Source organism: Pseudorca crassidens, chromosome 9 (genome assembly GCF_039906515.1).
Source record: "Pseudorca crassidens isolate mPseCra1 chromosome 9, mPseCra1.hap1, whole genome shotgun sequence".
Taxonomy (NCBI): Eukaryota; Metazoa; Chordata; class Mammalia; order Artiodactyla; family Delphinidae; genus Pseudorca; species Pseudorca crassidens.
The window spans coordinates 56,145,898-56,166,887 of record NC_090304.1 but is presented as its reverse complement, the minus strand read 5'-3'; the positions used below and the strand labels follow the sequence as shown (position 1 = coordinate 56,166,887).

At 35.9% G+C, this 20,990-nt stretch overlaps 1 protein-coding gene across 3 annotated transcripts in view; it reads left to right on the top strand.

The window, feature by feature from the left end:
- RSF1 (remodeling and spacing factor 1) overlaps window positions 1-20,990 on the top strand; it is a 165,655-nt gene that overhangs the window by 25,672 nt on the left and 118,993 nt on the right. For all 3 annotated transcript variants that reach the window (XM_067750468.1, XM_067750465.1, XM_067750466.1), the window contains exon 2: window positions 17,229-17,320. In XM_067750468.1, coding sequence (XP_067606569.1) covers window positions 17,229-17,320 — 92 coding nt within the window. The remainder of the gene's footprint in view (window positions 1-17,228; window positions 17,321-20,990) is intronic.

The window sequence follows — 20,990 nt, the reverse complement described above, 5'->3', positions numbered from 1 at the left end:
ACTTGACATGTGAAAAATAGATTCATTTATAATTCATTCTTCTTTAAATTTGTATGATCTGCTCAGATACATATGTCTTTCATTTTGTTTTAAAAAATGAGGAATTTCATCTTTGGCCGTGATGGAGCAATAAGGAGTCTTTACCCACTTGTCGCAAATAGTAAACTGCACCAAAATATATGAACCGTCTTTTATTAGATAGGGCAGAGTAGGACTGTGGTCCCTGAGAGAAGGGAAATAGGAATATGAGCTCTACAACTACCATGGCTTCCTGTCTGGGATTGAAGAAGCAGGGAGAGGGAGCCTAATGAGGCTGCAAGCCTCACTCAGTTGAGGAGACACAGATTGGATTTTGGAGAGACTTAGGCAGCTAGAAGTTGCACAGCCAGTTTCTGAAAAGATAGGAACTATGCAAACAAAAGAACTCCAGAAATGTTTATAGGGGCCACGTTGAATCTTTGCTGAATACTAGGTCATGAATGCATAAAGTAAAACGCTGTAAGGCTAGGCAGTGAACATCCAGGGAATTACTAGCAGAACATTTACCGAATTTATGCAGGAGACATTTAATTCTGACCAGAGTGAAGGGTCTTTTGGAGCACCCAAGGCATTCAGTGGAGACCCCACTGGATTTGTCATGTAGTAAAGACAGAAAAGTCCTCAGAGGGATAAATGGATCTGTAAATAAATGCCTGCCAAAACAAATCCCAGCTCTCTGTGGAGTGATTGCAAATACTCAAAAACAGCAGTGTGACTTTGATATTTTCCAGCATCTAAGCAGAAATCACTAGACATTGCAAGAAGCACGTCCAGGGTAACCTATAACCAGTAGAAAAAGAAACAGATTAGAAATGACGGAGGTGATGGAGCTAGCAGACAGGGATGTTAAAAATAACTATTATAGGGAATTCCCTGGTGGCACAGTGGTTGAGAGTCCGCCTGCCCATGGAAGGGACACGGGTTCGTGCCCCGGTCCGGGAAGATCCCACATGCCGCAGAGCGGCTGGGCCCGTGAGCCATGGCTGCTGAGCCTGTGCGTCCGGAGCCTGTGCTCCGCAACAGGAGAGGCCACAACAGTGAGAGGCCCGCGTACTGGAAAAAAAAAAAAATTGTCAGTGTATAGTTATATATTCAGGAAAATATCCTTTGAAAATAAGGGTGAAATAGAAACCGTTTCAGAGAAATAAAACCAGAGAATTTATTACTAGCTAGTTGAAATATACAATAAGAAACATCTTAGATGGAAGGAAAATGGATCAGATGAAAGCTTGGATCTAGACAAAGAGATGATGAGTGCAAGAAATGATAAATATGTTTGAATATAAAATACATTTTCCCTAATTTTAAACATCTTAAAAGATAATTGGCTGTTTAAAGCAAAAATCATAATTTATGGTAAGTTTTACAACATATGTAGAAGTAAAATGTATCACATCCATAGTATTAAGGATGACAGCAGGGAAATAGAAGTACTACGGTGTAAGGGTAACAAGTGTTCACATTTTTGTGAAGTGAGAGGATATCATTGGTGGTACACTGTATAGAGTTAAAGATGTATATTGTAAAACCTAGAGCAACCACTGAATATTAAAATAAAGAAGTATGCCTAGTTAGCCAATAGTAGATATAAAATGAGATGCTAGAGTGTGCCCAGTTAATCCAAAAGAAAACAGGAAAAGATGGAAGAAAGGAGCAAAGAAATGGTGGAATATACAGAATATAAATGGTAAGATTGTAGATTTAAATCCAATTATATCAATAGTTGCATTAAATATAAATGGTTTTAATCAGGGTTTGGCAAGTTTCTTTTAAAAGCCAGATATTAAGAATATTTTAGGCTTTGTGATCAGTACAGTGTCTCTTGAAACTGTTCAGTTCTGCCAGTGTAGCATGAATGAAAGTAACCATAGATATTACATAAATTTATAAGTATGGCTGTGCTCCACTAAAACTTTTTTTATATAGACACTAAAATTTGAATTTTATGTAATTGTCATGTGTTACAAAATACTGTTTTTCCTTTTATTTATTTATTTTTTTAACCCCCAACCTTTAGAAAATGTAAAACCATTCTTAGTTCACGGGCTGTACACTAGCCACCTGTGGTGTTTTAGTTAAAGTTAAATAAAAGAGATTGTCAGACTGGATAAAAAAAGCAAGACCCAACTATATGCTACAAAAATCCACTTTAATTAGAAGGTTACAGGTGAAAAATAAAAGAATAGAAAATGCTCTACTGTGCAAAACGAATCATAAGAAAGCTGGAATAGCTATACTAATATCAGAAAATGGAAACTTCAGAACAATGCTACAGGAGTTAATTTATCAGGGAGATGTGATGATTCTGACAGTGTCTTTTCCCCCAGTAACAGCTTTAAAATATGTGAAGCAAAAATTGACAGAACTGAAAGATACACACACAATCTAAAGTTATAATTGGAAATTTCAGCACTCCTCCTAGTAATTGATAGTGCAACTAGATAGAAAATCAGTCAGAATATAGGACATGAACAATGTTATCAACAAACTGGATGTTACTGACATTTCTAGAACACTACCCAACATGGCAGAAGATACATTCTTTTGAAATGACCCACTATACCTCAGATGTTAGTGAGGATGTGTATCAACTGGAACTCTTATACAATAATGGTGGGAAGATTAAATAGTGCAACCACTTTGGCGAAATGTTTGGGAGTTTCTTATTAAGTTAAACCTACATATACTATACAGCCTATCAGTTTCCACTGCTATCTACCCAAGAGAAATAAAAATGTATGTCCACACAGAGACTTGTACACAAATGTTCATAGCAGCTTTACTTGTAATAGCCCCAAACTGGAAATAACCTGAATGTTCATCAGATGATTGGATGAACAAATATATTCATATAATAGGATACTATTTATAGTAAAAAAGGAGCGGACTGCTAATACATGCAGAACGTGAGTGAATGTCAGAAACATTATGCTGAGCTTAAAAAGCCAGACAAAATGAGTACATGCTATATGATTCCATTTATGTGAAACGCTAGAAAAGACAGATCTTAGTGACAGAAAGCGGATCAGTGGTTGCCTCAGGTTAAAAGTGGGGTCACTGTCTAGGAAGAGGGTCACAAGGCAACCATTTGTTTAGTCATAGTCTCTTCTGGTTTCTTCTTTGTTGTTTTTTGTTTGTTTTTTGCTTATCTTAGTTTCTTCTCTTGTCACATTAGGAAACTTAATCATTCATAAAGGCAAGTTTATGGTTGGCAATTTGTAAATTGATAAGCATGGGTATAGTTGATTGCTTGGTATAAATGCACATTGCCAAGATGGATAGTCTATTTTACATGTTTCCTTTAAAGGTTTTAGAAATTTATCTGTTTCTCTGTCTGCTTCTTTAAGTATGAGCAAGAAACGTATATTATTGTTTATTCATTTGCTAATCAACCAGTTGCTTGGGTTATGAGTTCATGTTTGTGAATAAATTACTTTAAACTTTTATTTTACATTCTTTTCCATGTTATTTTTCTTTATGGTTTATCAGAGGATATTGAATGTAGTTCCCCTGTGCTGTTCAGTAGGACCTTGTTGTTTATCCATTCTATATATAATAGTTTGCATCTGCTAATCCCAAACTCCCAATCCATCCCTCCCCCACCCTCTGCTTGGCAACCACAAGTCTGTTTTCTATGTCAGTGAGTCTGTTTCTCTTTCATAGGTAAGTTCGTTTGTGTCATATTTTAGATTCCACATATAAGTGTTATAATATGGTATTTGTTTTTTTCTTTCTGACTTACTTCACTTAGTATGATAATCTCTAGGTCTACTCATGTTGCTGCAAATGGCATTATTACATTGTTTTTTATGGCTGAGTAGTAGTCCATTGTATATATGTAGTACATCTTTATTCATCTGTCAATGGACAGTTAGGCTGTTTCTACGTCTTGGTTATTGTATCAATAAATAGTGCTACTGTGAACATTGGGGTGCATATACCTTTTTGAATTATAGTTTTGCCTGGGTATATGCCCAGGAGTGGGATTGCTGGATCATATACTAACTCTATTTTTAGTTTTTTGAAGAACCTCCGTACTGTTTTCCACAGTGGCTGTACCAATTAACATTCCCACCAACAGTGTAGGAGGGTTCCCTTTTCCCCACACCCTCTCCAGCATTTATTATTTGTAGACTTTTTAATGATGACCATTCTGACTGGTGTGAGGTGGTACCTCATTGTAGTTTTTGATTAGCATTTCTCTAATAAAATAGATTTTTTTAAAGGCCACATCATCTATTCATTCAATAAGTGCTTATTGAATGTATGGTATGCACTAGGCACTGTCCTAGGTGCTGAAGATAAAGGCCTATTTAATGTGGGATAGAGGTGATCAGACAGGCATTTATGATACAGTGAGATGTATAAGCAAAATCATTTTGGAATATCCAGCAGGGGCACTTAATCCTGATAAGATAAAAGAATAAACAAAGAATGGATAAAAGAATGATTTCCTAAGGAGTGACGACCAAACAACTCTGAGGGTGAATAGAGGTGGGTTGATGATAGAGGGAGCTGCACATGCTAAGGTACAAAGACTAGAAACAGCATGGAATGTTTGGGTATTCCATGAAGTTGAATATGGTGGATTTGTTGAGCCATTAAACCAAAACTAGCAACTCATTAGTCTGGACTTCTAGAGAAGTCTGTATGAGAAAAAGTAACCCATTATATTTGTGAAGCCACTCTGGTAAGGTTTTCTGTTACTTGAACATATCCATAACCAGTAGAGTGAGACAGCATATTTAAGTTGAAATGAAGGGATGGATGAGATATCTTAGGAACAAAAGAAATGAAGTTCTAAAATAGAACCAGCTTTCAAGGAAAGGGCAGAAGTGGGCCTGCAAATGAATCCAAAACAGGGCAAAGAAATAAGAGGAGAAATCAAAAAAGTGGTGTCACAGGATGGCCAAGTTTCAAAAATGAAGTTGTGATCACTGCTGTCATATGCTGCCAAATTAAGGCAAAGACTAAAGCATCCATTTAATTTAACTAGTCAGATTGTGGTGGGTTTGGAGCAAATGGGACAGGTGAGAAAATGGAAACTGAGTGCATAGAACTTTTTTCAGAAGGGTAGAGGAGGAGTGTGTGTTAGCTAGAGGGGACTTTATCATACTATTAGTATGACCGCCCCAAGTTGATTTTTCTTTTTGGTTTCTTTCTTTCTTTTTTTTTAATATTTATTTATTTATTTAGGCTGTACCAGGTCTTAGTTGTGGCACGTGGGATCTTCCTTGCGGCCTGTTTAGTTGCAGCATGCAGGCTCTTAGTTGTAGTATTCAGGCTTCTTAGTTGCAGCCTGTGGACTTCTTAGCTGCAGCATGCAGACTCTTAGTTGCGACATACATGTGGGATCTAGTTCCCTGACCAGGGATCGAACCTGGGCCCCCTACATTGGGAGTGCCGATTTTTATCCACTGGACCACCAGGGAAGTACCCCCCACCCCAAGTTGATTTTTCAAAAGAAATCTTCATAAGTCCTTTACTCTTACTTGAATTGTTGTTTGAGGCCAGCAGCAGTTTAAAAAAAATATCCATTGAAAGTCATATATAAAAAAAAAAGTCATATATAAATGAAAATACTCATAAATATCACATTTTGTGGCTTTTCAAGGGACCCAGTCTTAGTAAACCATTCCTTCTAGGAACATTTTTTTTTTCTTTAAAGTGTAGCACTTAAGCCTGCAGTTGGTGTACTTTCAGTTAGATTGTTATGCACATAAGAACTGAGGATTGAGATAATGATGCTTCTTTGCCAACAATGAAGAGTAAGCGGTGGGGATGTTAGTTTTTCAACATAACTGAACAATCTCAGTGGAACACATTAAGATCTTGACTATCCTGAACCTGTAGGAGAAAGGGTTCTTTAAACTGGGATATTTGTATGTCTTTTGGGTTGTCTCTAAACTCTTTGAACATATTTACAGAAATTTTTATGGTTACATTTTCTTAGGATGTCCATAGCTTTCATTCAAAATTAAGAGGTTGTCTTATGTTGGACTCCCCAGGCAGTAGACCCTGAGACAGAAATGTGAGTGCAAATAGTTTATTTGGAAACTGATGCCAGGAAACACTGACAAGGGCAGGGGAAGTGATACTGGAAAGGGAGAAAAAAAGCCAATATGGGATGTGTTTTCAAGTATGTTATTTTATAGGCTACTGGGACTAAATCCTTTGTTGAGCTGAAAGGCAGTGTAGATTATATCTCAGATTCATCCCAGCAAAGGGGTTAAAGAGCTCTTTCAGTTACTGGTTTAGGGATGCCCTCAGGAATGCTTAACTCCCCTGCCCTGTAGTCAGAAAAAACCCTCATGTGAAGACTTGCACATGCTTGCAGGTTGGCCTGTACTGGAAACATAAGTGCTGAGGGGATAAAGGTGAGGTGCTGCCAGCATCTGCTACAGAGGTAACAAAAAAATACAGTTTTATTTCTTGGTTAATTGAAAATGTTTTAAAATTGTTTAATTGACTGGAAATTCTGTGACATTAAAGAATTATTAGTTTTTAGGTGGTAATAATATTATTATGCTTAGTTTTAAAGAGTCCTTATCCCTTAGAGATACACAGTGAAATATTTGTGGATGAAATCATGATATCTGGAATTTGCTTTAAAATAACACGTTAGGGTGGATCAAGGTGGTATGAATGGTTAAATAACCCATATAAGACTGCCAGAAAAACATGCCCTGTTGTCTTTTTCTTTAAATTGTATCAAATGTGAATAAGAAGAGATCAGCTCCTTTAGAAATCTTCAGGCAGAACCTGTTTTTTATTGTTTTGCTGATGTTTCAATTGAACATACTTAAATCACCAGTATTGTATTCAGACAACCTGGTTTGCTTATTAATAATTTTTAATAGTCAGTTGGCTGGCCCCTGAATAAGGTGTCAGCATTTGCTTTAAATAAGACATGATCACCATCTGGTGGTGAATAACAGTAACTTTGGTTTGTTTATTGCTTTATGGTTTATAAAGTGTTTTCATGTACATTTTCTCATTTATTGAAATAACTGTAGAAGTTACAGTGAATTCATTTGTTATGCTTTCTGCCAAGATTTTAGGAAACTGTAAGATGACATGGTATGTTACTTATATCGTTATCTCTGCTTGTCAAATGAATGTCGATGGAAAGAAAAGTATGATCACTTGTTAGCAAGGAATAAAGATGACATAAATTTCATAAAGAAATAGTTACTTTTTTCAATTTATTTATCTTATTTATTTTGTTTTTGGCTGCATTGGGTCTTCCTTGCTGCACATGGGCCTTCTCTAGTTGCAGTGAGCAGGGGCTACTCTTCATTGTGGTGTGTGGGCTTCTCATTGTGGTGGCTTCTCTTGTTGTGGAGCACGGGCTCTAGGGCACGCAGGCTCAGTAGTTGTGGCTCGTGGGCTCAGTAGTTGTGGCACACGTGCTTTAGTTGCTCCGCAGTATGTGGGATCTTCCCGGACCAGGGCTTGAACCTGTGTCCCCTGCATTGGCAGGCGGATCCTTAACCACTACGCCACCAGGGAAGTCCCAAGAGATATAGTTCTTTTAATTTAAGTTCATAGATCTGCAGAATGGTCTTTAAAAGAAACATCAAACTGATTTCCTAACACCTAAAATCGTGGTATTGAATCATAAAGGCATCTTTTAGTGTGCTTTTAAGTTTTTAAATACTACGGAACATACATGATGGGGATAGAAATCTAGCACTTTATAGAGGTCTGGTGTTAGGAAATCACTATATAGGTATTTATTTAATTAAACTTGTGGACTTCATTATTGACTCCTGTATACAAATGTCCATGGGAGCATTCACATCTTACATCCCTTTCCTCAAAAGGGAGAGAAAAGGGGAAATAAAACCCTGCCAATAAGTTGTTTTGGGTTAGTGCTGTCACCAGATGGCTCACACAGTGAACTGAAATTCTAAAGCCACTTTTGCCATCTTTTTCATCTCATCTCCCTCATCACTTTCCTACATACTTTTCAGATAATTTTTCTTTCACACCTAAAGGAACTTTCTTTTTTTCTAGCTGTCTGAGAACTTTTAAAATTTCCTCACTCCATCTCTCCCTGTTGCTTTCCTTGTCCTTTATTTTCTTGTCCCATTCTAGTTCATCAAATAGTTGAATGAGCCAGGAACTGTGCTTGGTGGAGGGAATACAACAATGAAAAAGGCAGATAGATCTGACCCTTACCTTGGAGCTTACATCTAAGGGTGGCAGAGAGGAAGAAGAGGAGATAGATGATAGGTAATTACAAAGTGAGACTGTAAAGGTAGTTAAGACTATATGATGTCAAAGAGCCTACCTTTATTTTCTTTCTCTTTTTCTGTTTTATACTTAATTCTTACTCTCTCTTAATTATCAGTATTGGGGATAAATTTAAAACAATTTTTTAGCTAGCATGCTTGGTTTTCTGCTTTATTTAAATATTAAAATTGTAACATAATTTTTCCCATTATTGTGTTTAACATTATGGATAAAATCAGTTCTTGTGGGGTAGCAAGGCAGTTTGCAGCTTGGCTTTGGTTTCAGTGGATACAGCCTCTTTCGCAGGTTGAGCATTGTCTAAAGATGGTGCTTTACATTTTGAGTAACAGTGTTTGCTTTTGAATTCTAAAGCACAGTGTTTCTCAACCTTTTTTTTTTCTTTTTCCCATGATCACACTCCTAAAGAGAAAACTTTAATTTAAAATTAATTTTTCCCTAGCAAGAGAATTTAAATACTAAGGGGTAAGATTTTGTCAGGTAGGGTTAAGTTGCTGAGAACTGTAAACCATATCTGAGATTTTTTGCCCTCCTCAAGGATCAGTTTTTGCCCTCTTGGGTGCAGTATTGCTCCCACGGAGAATATATACTGTAGTGGACTTCACTTTTATAATTGTAAATTTTCCAGAAAGCAATTTGGAAGTGAAGTGACTGTTTCAAAACTTTTAACTATGGAAACGGATAGGAAAACAGCAACAGCAGTCATGGTTGCACAACTTTGTGAATGTTATTAATGCCACTGAATTTTACACTTAAAATGGTTAAGATGACAAATTTTATGTTATTTGTATTTTACCACAATTTAAACATTAATCATAAAACATACCAAAACCCATTGATTTGTGTACTTTAAAAGGATGAAGTGTATGGTATGTAAATTACTTTTCAATAAAGCTGTTGAAAAAAGAAAGAATGGATTGGGAGGAGGAGTAGCAGTCTTTCTGTTGTTACAGAAAGCTGGATTACATTTTAGAAATGGTTAATGCCTCAGAGTGCATAGGCAGGAACAACCCAAGGTAAAAGATAAAAACCCAGATACTGAGCTATGCCGAAAGGGTGGCTTGATTCATAAGTCAGGTCTTCTGAACTATTCCTCCATCCATTTGGTACTTTAAGAAACATTAGGAAGAGCCTTGGATTGGAAGGCCAGAGGTCTGGGATCTTGCTTGGGCTCTCTTCGACCTTGAGCAATTGACATCACATCTTAGTTGCTAAGTTTTCTAGTTTATCAGATAGTGTGCTTTCAGTTCAAAAATGCTAAATCCTATGACGACTGCTGTGTTATTCTAAGGCAAATAAATACCTGCCTCAATACTTAGACTTGGACATTGAATATTAGAGCTGGAAGACTTTAGATCATCTGGTAGAACTCCATTTATGGATGAGAAAATTGAGGTTTGCACCTCTTTCTCTTGACTCTTTCTAGTGCTTTTCATAATATACATGTAACGCAGTTTTAAAGAATACTTAGTTGGGCTTCCCTGGTGGCGCAGTGGTTGAGAGTCCACCTGCCAATGCAGGGGACATGGGTTTGTGCCCCGGTCTGGGAGGATCCCACATGCCGCGGAGCGGCTGGGCCCGTGAGCCATGGCCGCTGAGTCTGCCCGTCTGGAGCCTGTGCTCCGCAACGGGAGAGACTGCAACAGTAAGAGGCCCGTGTGCCGCAAAAAAAAAAAAAAAAAAAAAAGAATACTTAGTTGAAATATTAAGTGCAGGCTTTTAAGTGCAGTATGAACATTTGAAATGATGAAGAGTATGAGAAATAAGACACGGTACACATAAATTTATTTAACTTTATTATTAAATGTCTGTGTGTATATGTTGTCTTTCTAAATCATGACTAATCAAACAAAAAGTTGTGGTTTCTGCTTTTAAAAATGAACAAATCAATAGGAATCACATAGAAGACAGATATATAGTAGTTACTTTCTCAGATTGAGATTGGTGAAGGTGCTTGTTAGAAAATATTTTAGAAATTTTGAAATTTCCTAGATTTTGCAGTTTTCCTTGAGGGTACTTCTCTAAATCTCCACTGCTGCCACCTTCGTCCAAGCCATCATTATCTCTTGCCTGAAGTATGGCACTAGCCTCCTAGTTAGTCTAGTCGTATTCCCCACTTATACAAAGTTAGAAAGCTGTATAATGCAGTTTCACGTGCTCATCACCTAGATTCAGTGAAATTTTGTAATTTTGTTTCATCTGTAACTCCATCTGTCCTCTGCTGCTTAGGTTATTATGAAGCAGAGCCTAGACAAAGAATGATCTTTTAAAAACTTAGATCAGGAAACTTTCCTAAATTCCTCCCTTGATTTCTCATTACACTCAAAATATAATCAAAACTCTTTACACGAACCTCAAGGCTTTATAAGATATGACCTTTGCTTACTTCTTCAGTGGCATCTTTTACCATTTTCTCTTTCCTGCCACACTGGAAGCTTTTATCTGCCTCAGGTCTTCTCTACAGGCATTTCCTTGTGCCTGGCATGTTCTTCCCTTCCTTGGTTTGGTTGGCTGCTGCTTTTCATTCTTTTTTTTATTAGAGAACCTTTTGCTGATGGTTTTATCCTGTATAAAAATGTTTACCTAAAATGTTAGCAGTTGGTGCATTTAGGTGACAGGTGTACTAGTCTTTCAACCTTTCACTAGATTTAAAATAATTAGAGGAAAAGATGTTGAGGGAAAAAAATCCCTCCTCTTCCTTAAATACCATGATATCATTATTTCTTTCTTTTAAAATTTGTTTTGGGTCTCTCTTTCCTTCCTTCCCTACCCATCCCCCCACCCCTCCCATGATTATTAAATTGAGTAGAGAGAAAAGAGAGAAGGGAAATAGAATTATCTGATTAGAGTTGGAGGTGTATGTTATTGGAAGCCATTGCCTCAAGTACCTCGGATTCCCTCTGCCAGGATGCTGTTTTTCAAGTACATATAAGGAAAGAGTAACCCTTTAAAGACTGACTGATGTGAGGGTGGCTCACATCATCTTACCTAGAGGTCTTTCCTCCCCATAAACATCTACCTTCTCCTTCAGGAAGAGGTGCTGAATGCTGGTTATTCGAGCCTCCAGCCATACTGATGTTTATAGTAGTACACTGATTACTTTCTTTGTAGCAGAGATGTTTTCACGGCTTTGGTTCTGAAATAATCTGAGCCATGTTTGGTGTGTTTCTTTACCTATATGGGAACAGCAGTATGATTCTAAATGAAACCCAAAACCTAAATGGAGCATTAGAAACCCCTTGGTTTGCCTGCTTACATAACAACTATTCTTGGATTTTTTTTTTTCCATTATGGTAATAATGGAAAGCTGAGCTTAGTGATTTATATTACACTTACCTGGCATCTCGCATCTATAAACTGTAGCTTTTCAGATAATGACCAAAGTTTTAGTTCATAGTCTTGAGACTTCTTTTTTTTCTTGCTTTTCTGAAAACTTTAAGATGATTGATTAAATGAACTTTTTGCAGATAAGGTATATAAAAACATAATAGTTACTTCAAGGATCAAGTGGACTGTGGGACCAGTGTCATTATGGTTAAAACTGTGCTCCCCCAACAGAGTTTGTAGAAACTGGCAGTAAGTAAAATCTTTTTGTAAGCTTATACTTAAATCCCTGTATCTGAAATCAGTGTTCTTTTATCAATGGCCTACATAAAATCAACTGTGTTGTGACTCTAAGTGTATCGCTGCTTACAACCGTAGAGGAAGTTTAAGTAAAAGACTTCAATGAGAAATGAGAGGAATTACGTAATTTAGTTATTATGACCAGCTGTAAATTTCTGCCATTAAAAAGAGAATTGTACATAATAAAACTAGAATTTCAGAAGCAGCAGCATTCTTAAGGCTTGGTGCTGGAAAGATGCTTAGAAAAACGTAACTATAGAACATCTTTGGGTGATTGGATCAGTAATACATTCTGGGATCCTAACCACTTACTGCTGTTTCATACCTGCATCATTTTGGCAGGCCCTTCATGAATTCACACAGCACCTGACCTTTTCTTCTGCTTCAGAACCTTTCACCTTCTTGAGGCCTTGTGAAAGAAACGTGTCTGTTAAAGGTTATATATCAAATCTGTCATGTGAAAAGGTAGAGATCTTGGTTCAATTGGGACAAAACCTGTATTTTTCAGAATGACATGAAATTGGTTAATAGATAATTCTTAGAAGGAAGTTAATAATTACCTAATGTTCTCAAAATGAAATTATTTAGGAAATGTTCCAGGTGATAAATAAGTGAATTTATAGATCGTCAGTGCGTGTTATAGAAAATGATCATGTGTTTAAAAAATATGATTGATATTTTATAGCTGCACTGCCCCAAACCCTAGCCACTTACCACATGTGGCTATTTAAGTTAATTAAAAATAAGTAAAATTAAAAGTCTAATTCCTTAGTTTTATTAGCCACATATCAAGTGCTAAATAGTCACATGTAGCTAATGGCTGCTGTTTTGAAAAGTGCAGATATAGACTGCACTGTTTAGAGAATGCAAAGTATGGGAATTATAATATTTTCAATTTAACTTTTCTATTGAAGTTTTTGTCTGCTTCTTATTGACTGGCAAAATATTAAGAGCTACAAGTGTCCATAAGGTTATTAGCCTGTCAGTTCTATTTGTAACAAAAAAATATAAGTAAATTGGATGTTAACTAGACATATTGTGGTGATCATTTTGCAGTATTTACAAATATCAAGTCATTATGTTGTACACCTGAAACTAAATATAGTGTTATATGTCAGTTGTATCACCAAAAAAAAAAAAAAAAATTAAGTAAATTGTTAGTAAATTGTGAGTTCTAAATTTTAGGTTTAAACGTGCTAGCTCTGTGTGATCCAGTACAGTAGCCAGTAGCCATATGTGGCCCTTGAGCACTTGAAATATGGCTAGGGTGAATTGAGATATGCTGTAAGGGTAAAATGATATGTTTTGAATACTAGGTATCACCCCAAAAGTGTACAATGGTTGAAGACGGTCGAAAGGTACAAACTTTCAGTTATAAAATAAATAAGTCATGGGGAGGTAATATACAGAATGGTGACTACAGTTAATAATAGTGTACTAAAAGAAAAAAGAAAAAAAAATAATAGTGTACTGCATATTTGAAAGTTGCTAAGCAAGGAGATCTTAAAAGTTCTCATAAGAAAAACAATTTGTAACTATGTATGGTGGTGGGTGTAACTAGACTTATTGTGATCATTTTGCAGTGTATACAAATATTAAATCATTATGTTGTACACCTGAAAGTAATACTGTGATATGTCAATGATGTATAATTTTAATTGAGTTATAAATTAAAAAAATAAGTAAAATGTCAAGTAAAAGTCTGAAATTTTAAATGCTGATAGTATGTTGAAATAACATTGAGCTATATAGTGCTACATAACATAAATTGTTAAAATTAATTTTGACCTGTTTTTTTTTACTTTTATGAATGAACTAATAGAAAATTTGAAATTATGTGGCTCATTTTATATTTTTATTGGATAGTACTGTGTAACAGCCAATGCTTTAATAAAGAAATCTACTTCTACATGCCTAAATCAAGAATGACTATATTTGCGAAGTGGGATGAAAAACATTTTTTGCATATATTTACTTTTGTCCTCTTGGATTTTTAAAAATAGTACCAATTGCATCAAAACTTTTTGTGGTTTCATTTGTCTGTGATGTGGAGGATATGCATAAAACACAGGTGCAGAGCTTTTACCTGATAAATGAGTGATATAGATAATATGAATACTGTGGGCATTCCCAGGAAAAAGACGTTGCTGGAATCATTGGAAAGGTATCCCAGAGACTTTTAGGGCTTTTATTGACCCAACATTAAAAGATGAATATGATTCAAGTGGCAGAAAACAGTAAACTGGAGCGCTTGAATAAAAGCCCAGATAGGTTGTAGACTGGGTATGCTTAGTGGATAGTGAACAGGCCAGAATGACTTGAATCAAGCATTTCAGTGCAGAAGTAAGAGGGAAGGATTGGAGAGTTAGGTTGAAATTGAATATTGGGACTCTTTGGCTAGGGTAAGAAATCTAGATGAGTTTATATAAGTATCTAGGAGCCATCAAAGATATTTATGAACTGGGAAGTGACATGAAAGCAGTATTTTTTTTTTTAAAGATTGCTTTGGTTACAGGAGAGTATCCATACCTGTTTTTCTGAAGTGAGAAGGTGCAATGATATCATAGAGAAATTGGGGGAGATAGGGAGCAGGTTTGAGATGTAGAAAGGTAGAATCATTAAGACTACTATGTTTGGGGAAAAGGAAAAAGAAATTGAAACTGACCTTGGTTCCCCAAATGTCATGACAGAAGTGAAAATAAAGGTATTTTAGCTTTGTATAATGTTTTCTTTTTTTAATTATTATTAATTTATATATTTTTGGCTGCATTGGGTCTTTGTTGCTGCGCGCGGGCTTTCTCTAGTTGTGGCAAGCAGGGGCTACTCTTCGTTGTGGTGTGCAGGGTTCTCATTGCGGTGGCTTTTCTTGTTGTGGAGCAGGGGCTCTAGGCACGCGGGCTTCAGTAGTTGTAGCATGTGGGCTCAGTAGTTGTGGCGCATGGGCTTAGTTGCTCTACGGCATGTGGGATCTTCCCGGACCAGGGCTCGAACCTGTGTCCCCTGCATTGGCAGGTGGATTCTTAACCACTGCGCCACCAGGGAAGCCCTGTATAATGTTTCCTGTTTTTAAAACTGTAAGATAGCCAGTTCAACCCTTTATTACAGACGAGGAATTTGAGAGTCATTGTTTAAAGAACTTGACCAGAATCATGGTCTCCTTGTCTTAAGTAGTAGAGCTGAGAATTGAGCCCAGGTCTTTTTCTTCCTGATGTATTGTCATTGGCATCTACTCAGTTGCCTAATTCAGTGCCTCAGTTTTTCTTGATGCTTTCCCTTTGCTCAGTCAGCCAGTCCCTAAGTTTTATTATTTGTTTCCTAAACATATCTCAAATCCCCCCACTTCTCTTGGTACCACCTCTGCCTTCAGGTTACTCCCATCTTTCTGGATTGATATTTTCCTGAATTTATATCGTCTCTACCCTGCACACCACCTCCTAAAACAAATAAGCAAATAAAAGCTATCTGTTTTCCTACAGTTCAGTTTTTGAGATCTTTCTAAATTATAGAGCACTCTCACTTAAACTTTTTAATAAAATGTAAACTTTGTAGCCTGTTCTTATAAGATTCTTCATGATCGTACCCCTTTTCTGAGTGCTTCCACTTCCATGCTCACTTTGTTTTTCAGCCTTTTGTATTTGTTACTTTCATAAGCAGTGTCCTTTCCCCCTTTTCTCCACTCCACCCTCAATCCTGTGTATTCTGGTCTTGGCTTAGTTTGATTGTCTGTTTACTCATCTGTAATCATCCCTCCCCTGCTTCTTTCCTTTACCTCCAACTCACCCACCATTTACCTCCCCACCCCCCCACCCCAGAGAAGACTCCCTTAAGTAGGCTCATTAAAGGTAGAGACTATTTCTTGCTTACTAATAGTGGACCCACAGAAATTTGTTGAATAGTGAAATGTTTTTATGCTTCAGGGTCATTTCAAGTTAGAAGTGGCTTTACTGGAGCATAAAGAATCTGAAAGAATGAATGAAAAAAATTAGTCCATCACTTCCCAACCTGTACTTCAGAGCACTTGTATACTACAAGGTATTGTGTGTTTCACAGAAAAAGATTCCATGATCAAATATATTAGGGAATGCTGCAGATTATATCCAAGATAGGGATATAAGACTATTTATATAAGACTAATCAATTAAGACTTCGGGAAGTTCTGTGGTAAAAATAAATATATATTTCCCTAATGTATTTGATTAGGGAAACTTTTTAGATAGTATAAATGTAATTTCTCTTAGGTTACTAGCAGTATTTGGTATTTGGGAATTGCTAAATGTGTGTGTCCTTTATTTCCCTCAGGTCTAATTAATACAGTTATACCATATAATCAGATGATGTCCAGGGGATATTTGGAGGAAATCTGGTTGTTTACAGTTGGAAGAGAAAACTTGAGGGAAGATACAGCTGTGTTCAAATATTTGAAGTTTCCAATAAAAGAGGAATTGAAAGTATTTTCTTTGAAACTAGAGAATAAGAGCAAGAAATGGGAGGAAGGTGTAGGGAGGCAGATTTTTTACTTTGTGTAAGGGTAACTTTCTAATAATTAGAATTTTGGAAGGTTAAGTAAATTTTCTGTCCCTGTAGTTTGTCAAGCAGAGATTTATAGGGATGCTATAGAGGAGTTTAGCACATTAGCTAAGGGATGGGTCAGAAGAGTAGTTTTCTTCAACAGCTTGAAAACCAATTAGACTCTATTTCTGAGATATCTGTCAATTTGGAATTTATATTGGTTGATTCCTTTCTGATTCTGTGAATCTGTGTCTTGGTCTGCAATCTCAGTCAAGAAACCAAATATGTGGTATGAGAAACACAGTAGAAATTTTAGTTGTATAGTTAAGTGATTTTACTTTATGGTATTTTTTATAGACTTTATTTTTTAGAGCAGTTTTAGATTCACAAAAAAAATTGAGCACAAAGTAGAGAGAGTTCACATATACCCTCTTCCTCCGCACATGTACAACCTCTCTCACTGTCCACATCCCACACTACTATGGTACATTCGTTGAAATTGATGAACCTACATTGACACATTGTTATCACCCAAAAGTCTGCAGTTTACATTAGAGTTCACTCTTAATTGTTGATGTTTTGAAAGAAAACATGAATATTCTTGTTCATGTTTTAAAAAGTAGTTTTCAGTTATTTCTTGCCCTAGTTTAGTCTTTTCTGATTCAGAGTTCTAAAAGATAACTAAATCAACATCTATTTTGAAAAAGTATTCAGCATTGAAGAAAGTTCTTTTTTTATGATCCTAAATGTTTACAAATGTTTTATTTTGCTGGCTAACAGTATTTTTTCTTCCTTTTAAGTACCTAAAGAATTGGTGGAGCTCCATTTGAAGTTGATGAGGAAGATTGGCAAATCTGTTACAGCAGATAGATGGGAAAAATATTTGATCAAGGTAAATATTTGTAAATCACCTTCTCTATATTCTATCTAGCATAAATCGATGTTATGTTGCATAATATGCTCTGATTTTTAAAATGGTCTCCTAAAAGTTGTAAAATATGACTCAGAAATCTATATGATTACTACAGGTATGTGATTCTTTTTTGCAGCTACTAAGCAATAGTCTAGAGTCCCAAAGTTAGATTTCAGAGGTGTTATCTTTTGTGTCAAACACTGTGCTCAGGACTTTTTCATGTTTTCTCTCAGTTTCTTTCATGATTTCTTAAAATCGTCCTGATCAACTCAATTAAGCTATAGATGAGGCCCAACAAAGTTGTCATTTTTCTTTGAGATCACATAGTATGTGTAGACAGAGCCAAAATTTGTCTTTTACTTAAAAAGTAAAATGTCCAAAGACCTTTAGGTCAGTATGGAAGGCTTCTAAGTTAACAATAGGCCAAACCTATCCTTAATGAGAACAACTTGGGTAATCAGAAAATGATTGCTTTAGGATAAACCCTATTAAGGGCACGACCATTCAGGAAAATTGTCTGGATGGAATTGCATCCAAACTTTTGAGATCCACACAATTTTGTGAGGGAGGGGGGTGATATTTTGAACTCTAACATACTAGAATATTAGGTTACATTTTTAGGCGATTGAAAACCTGTAATTTTCTTATCGTCTTTTTAAAAGTGTATGTTTATGTATACATATATTTTCATACTGCTTTTGCAGGCGTGTGCATATGATTGTAGAGTGCTATGAAAAGAGGAACCATCAGGGAACAGGAGTTGCTTGTTCTTATCATAAAAAATCACATGTGCTGTTTCAGTTATCTTTGCTGTGTAACACACCACTCTAAATTAAGTGACATAAAACAATAATCATTTTAATCAGCTCAGTGACTCTCTGGGTTGGGAATTTGGAAAAGGTCACTTTCACTGTACTCTGTTGGTTGAAGCAACCACAGTTCTCCCCAGATTCAGGGAGAGGAGGCATAGACCTGAACGCTCAGCAAGTGGTAGGAGTGTCTTAACTTTTGAAAAGCCCAATATGAGATGAGATATATTTCAATACTTTTGCACAAGTTTGAAGCCCTGGAAAGTTGGCTCAGCATTTCAAAAATTTGATGCTGTATGATTTTCTAAAAGCCTTGATTAACTAATATTTAATTAAATCTCTGAACTATATTAAACTGTGGATAATAAATGAGCAAAGTTTTAACTGTTTAAAGTCCTTTTAAACATACCAGTGGGGCAGGGGGTGGATACCAGTGAAGTTGCTGCTTTGCCTTTAACAAAATATTTATTAACAATCTAGGTCTGGACCTTAAAAAGAGGTGCTAGAATTTCAGGACAGTAGTTTTTAACATAACATTTTAAAGGGTGTAGTTGTTTGTAAATCTGTTTATTAAAGTGGGTTGGTTTGTTTTGTATATGTTCTGAGAACTGAGGTAGAAATATCTTGTATACTAATCTCAACTCTACTGTTAACAAAATTTGGGTCCACGGATAATCTCCTTTTGCCCCCTTGTATCTCAGTTTCTTCATAAAATGTGGTAATTGGGACAAGATGATTTTATAAACCCCTTTAGTTTTATGGTCATAACTGCAGGTTCTAGCTCAATTTTTTTGAATTGAGATACATTCACATAACATAAAATTTGCCCTTTGAAAGTGTACAATTCAGTGTTTTTAGTATATTCACAAGGTTGTGCAACCATCACCAGTATCCAAACCAGAACATCTTCATCGCCCCAGAAGAAACCTCATACCCATTAGCAATTACTTCCCCTTTCCCCCAGTCCTTAGCAACCACTGATCTGTTTTCTGACTCTGTGAATTTGCCTATTATGGAGGTTTCATATAAATGGAATCAGAATCTGTAGTAGCCTTTGTGTCTGGCTTCTTTCACTTAGCAAAATGTTTTCAAGGTTCATCTGTGTTGTAGCATGTATCAGAACTTTGTTTGTTTTTATGCTTGAATAATATTCCATTGTGTGGATAATATTACATTTAATCTGCTTATCAGTTTATAATATTTGCCTTGTTTCTACCTTTTGGCTATTATAAATAGTACTGCTATGAACATTTGTGTACAGATTTTTGGGTAGACAGGTGATTCAGTTTTTTGAGTATATATCTAGGGTAGAATTGCTGGGTTATATGGTAATTCTTTGTTTAATTTTTTGAGGAACTGCCAGACTGTTCCAAAACAGCTCCAACGTTTTTCCCTAGGAACCTATGAGGGTTCCAACTTTTCCACATCCCACCTTACCAACACTTATTATTGACTGATTGATTTTAGCCCTCCCAGTGGGGATGAAGTACTATCTCATTATGGTTTTGATTTACATTTTCCTTATGATTAAAGGATGTTGAACCTTCTTTTCATGGGCTTGTTGGACTTTGTGTGTATCTTCTTTGGAAAAATGTCTATTCACATCCTTGTCCATTTTTTAATTGGTTGTCTTCTTGTTTTTGAGTTTTTAAAGTTTTTTTTATATATTCTGCATACTAGACCCTTACCAGATATATGGTTTGCAAATATTTTCTCCCATTATGTGTGTTGTCTTTTCAGTTTCTGTGTAATATCTTTTGATGCATGGAAGTTTTCATTTTGATTAAGTCCAATATTTTTCTAATGTGGCTAGTGCTTTGGTGTCATATATAAGAAACTGTTGCCCAAGCCAGGTCATGAAGATTTAATTCTATATTTTGTTTTAAGAGTTTGTAGTTTTAGTTCTTAAATTTAGATCTATAACCCATTTAATTTTTGAATATACTCTCAGATAGGAGTCCAACTATATTCTTTGCACATAGATATACATTTGTTCTATTACCATTTGTAAAAAACATTCTTTCCCTCACTGGATTGCCTTGACATCCTTGTAGAAAGTCAATTGACCGTAAATGTGAGAGTTTATTTCTGAAGTTTTCATTCTGTTGACTTACATGTTGTTATTTATGCTGGTACCATATAGTCTTGATTACTGCAACTTTGTGGTAAATTTTGAAATTGTTCATCTTTTCCAAAATTGTTTTGGCTGTTCTGCATCACTTTCATTTCCTTATGAGTTTGAGGATCAGCTTATCAGTATCTGCAAAAATGCCAGTTAGGATTTGCATAGGGATTGTATATAATCTATAGATAGATTTGGGGAGTATTGGCTTCTTAACAGTAGTAAGTTTTCTGATCCATGAAAATAGGATGTCTTTCAAAATATGTAGGTCTTTAATTCCTTTCAAAAATGTTTTGCAGTTTTCTGACTCCAGTCTTATACTTTTGTTCAATTTATTCCTTAGCATTTTGCTGTTTTTGAGGGTATTGTAAATGGAATTTTCTTAATTTCATTTTCATATCATTCACTGCTATTGTGTAGAAATATGACTAATGATTGTATGTTGATCTTGTATGTTGCAACTTTGCCAAACTCATTATTAGCTCAAATAGCTTTTTTTGTGAATTCTTAAGATTTTCTATATACAAGATTATGTCATCTGCAAACATAGATAGGCTTACTTCCCCCTTTTCAATCTGGATACGCTTTATTTCTTTTTCTTGCATAATTGCTTTGCTGGAACCTCTGGTACACTGTTGAATAGAAATGGTGAGAGCAGACATCCTTGTCATGTTCCTGATCCTAGGGGGAAAGTTTTCAGCCTTTCAACTTTTAGTAT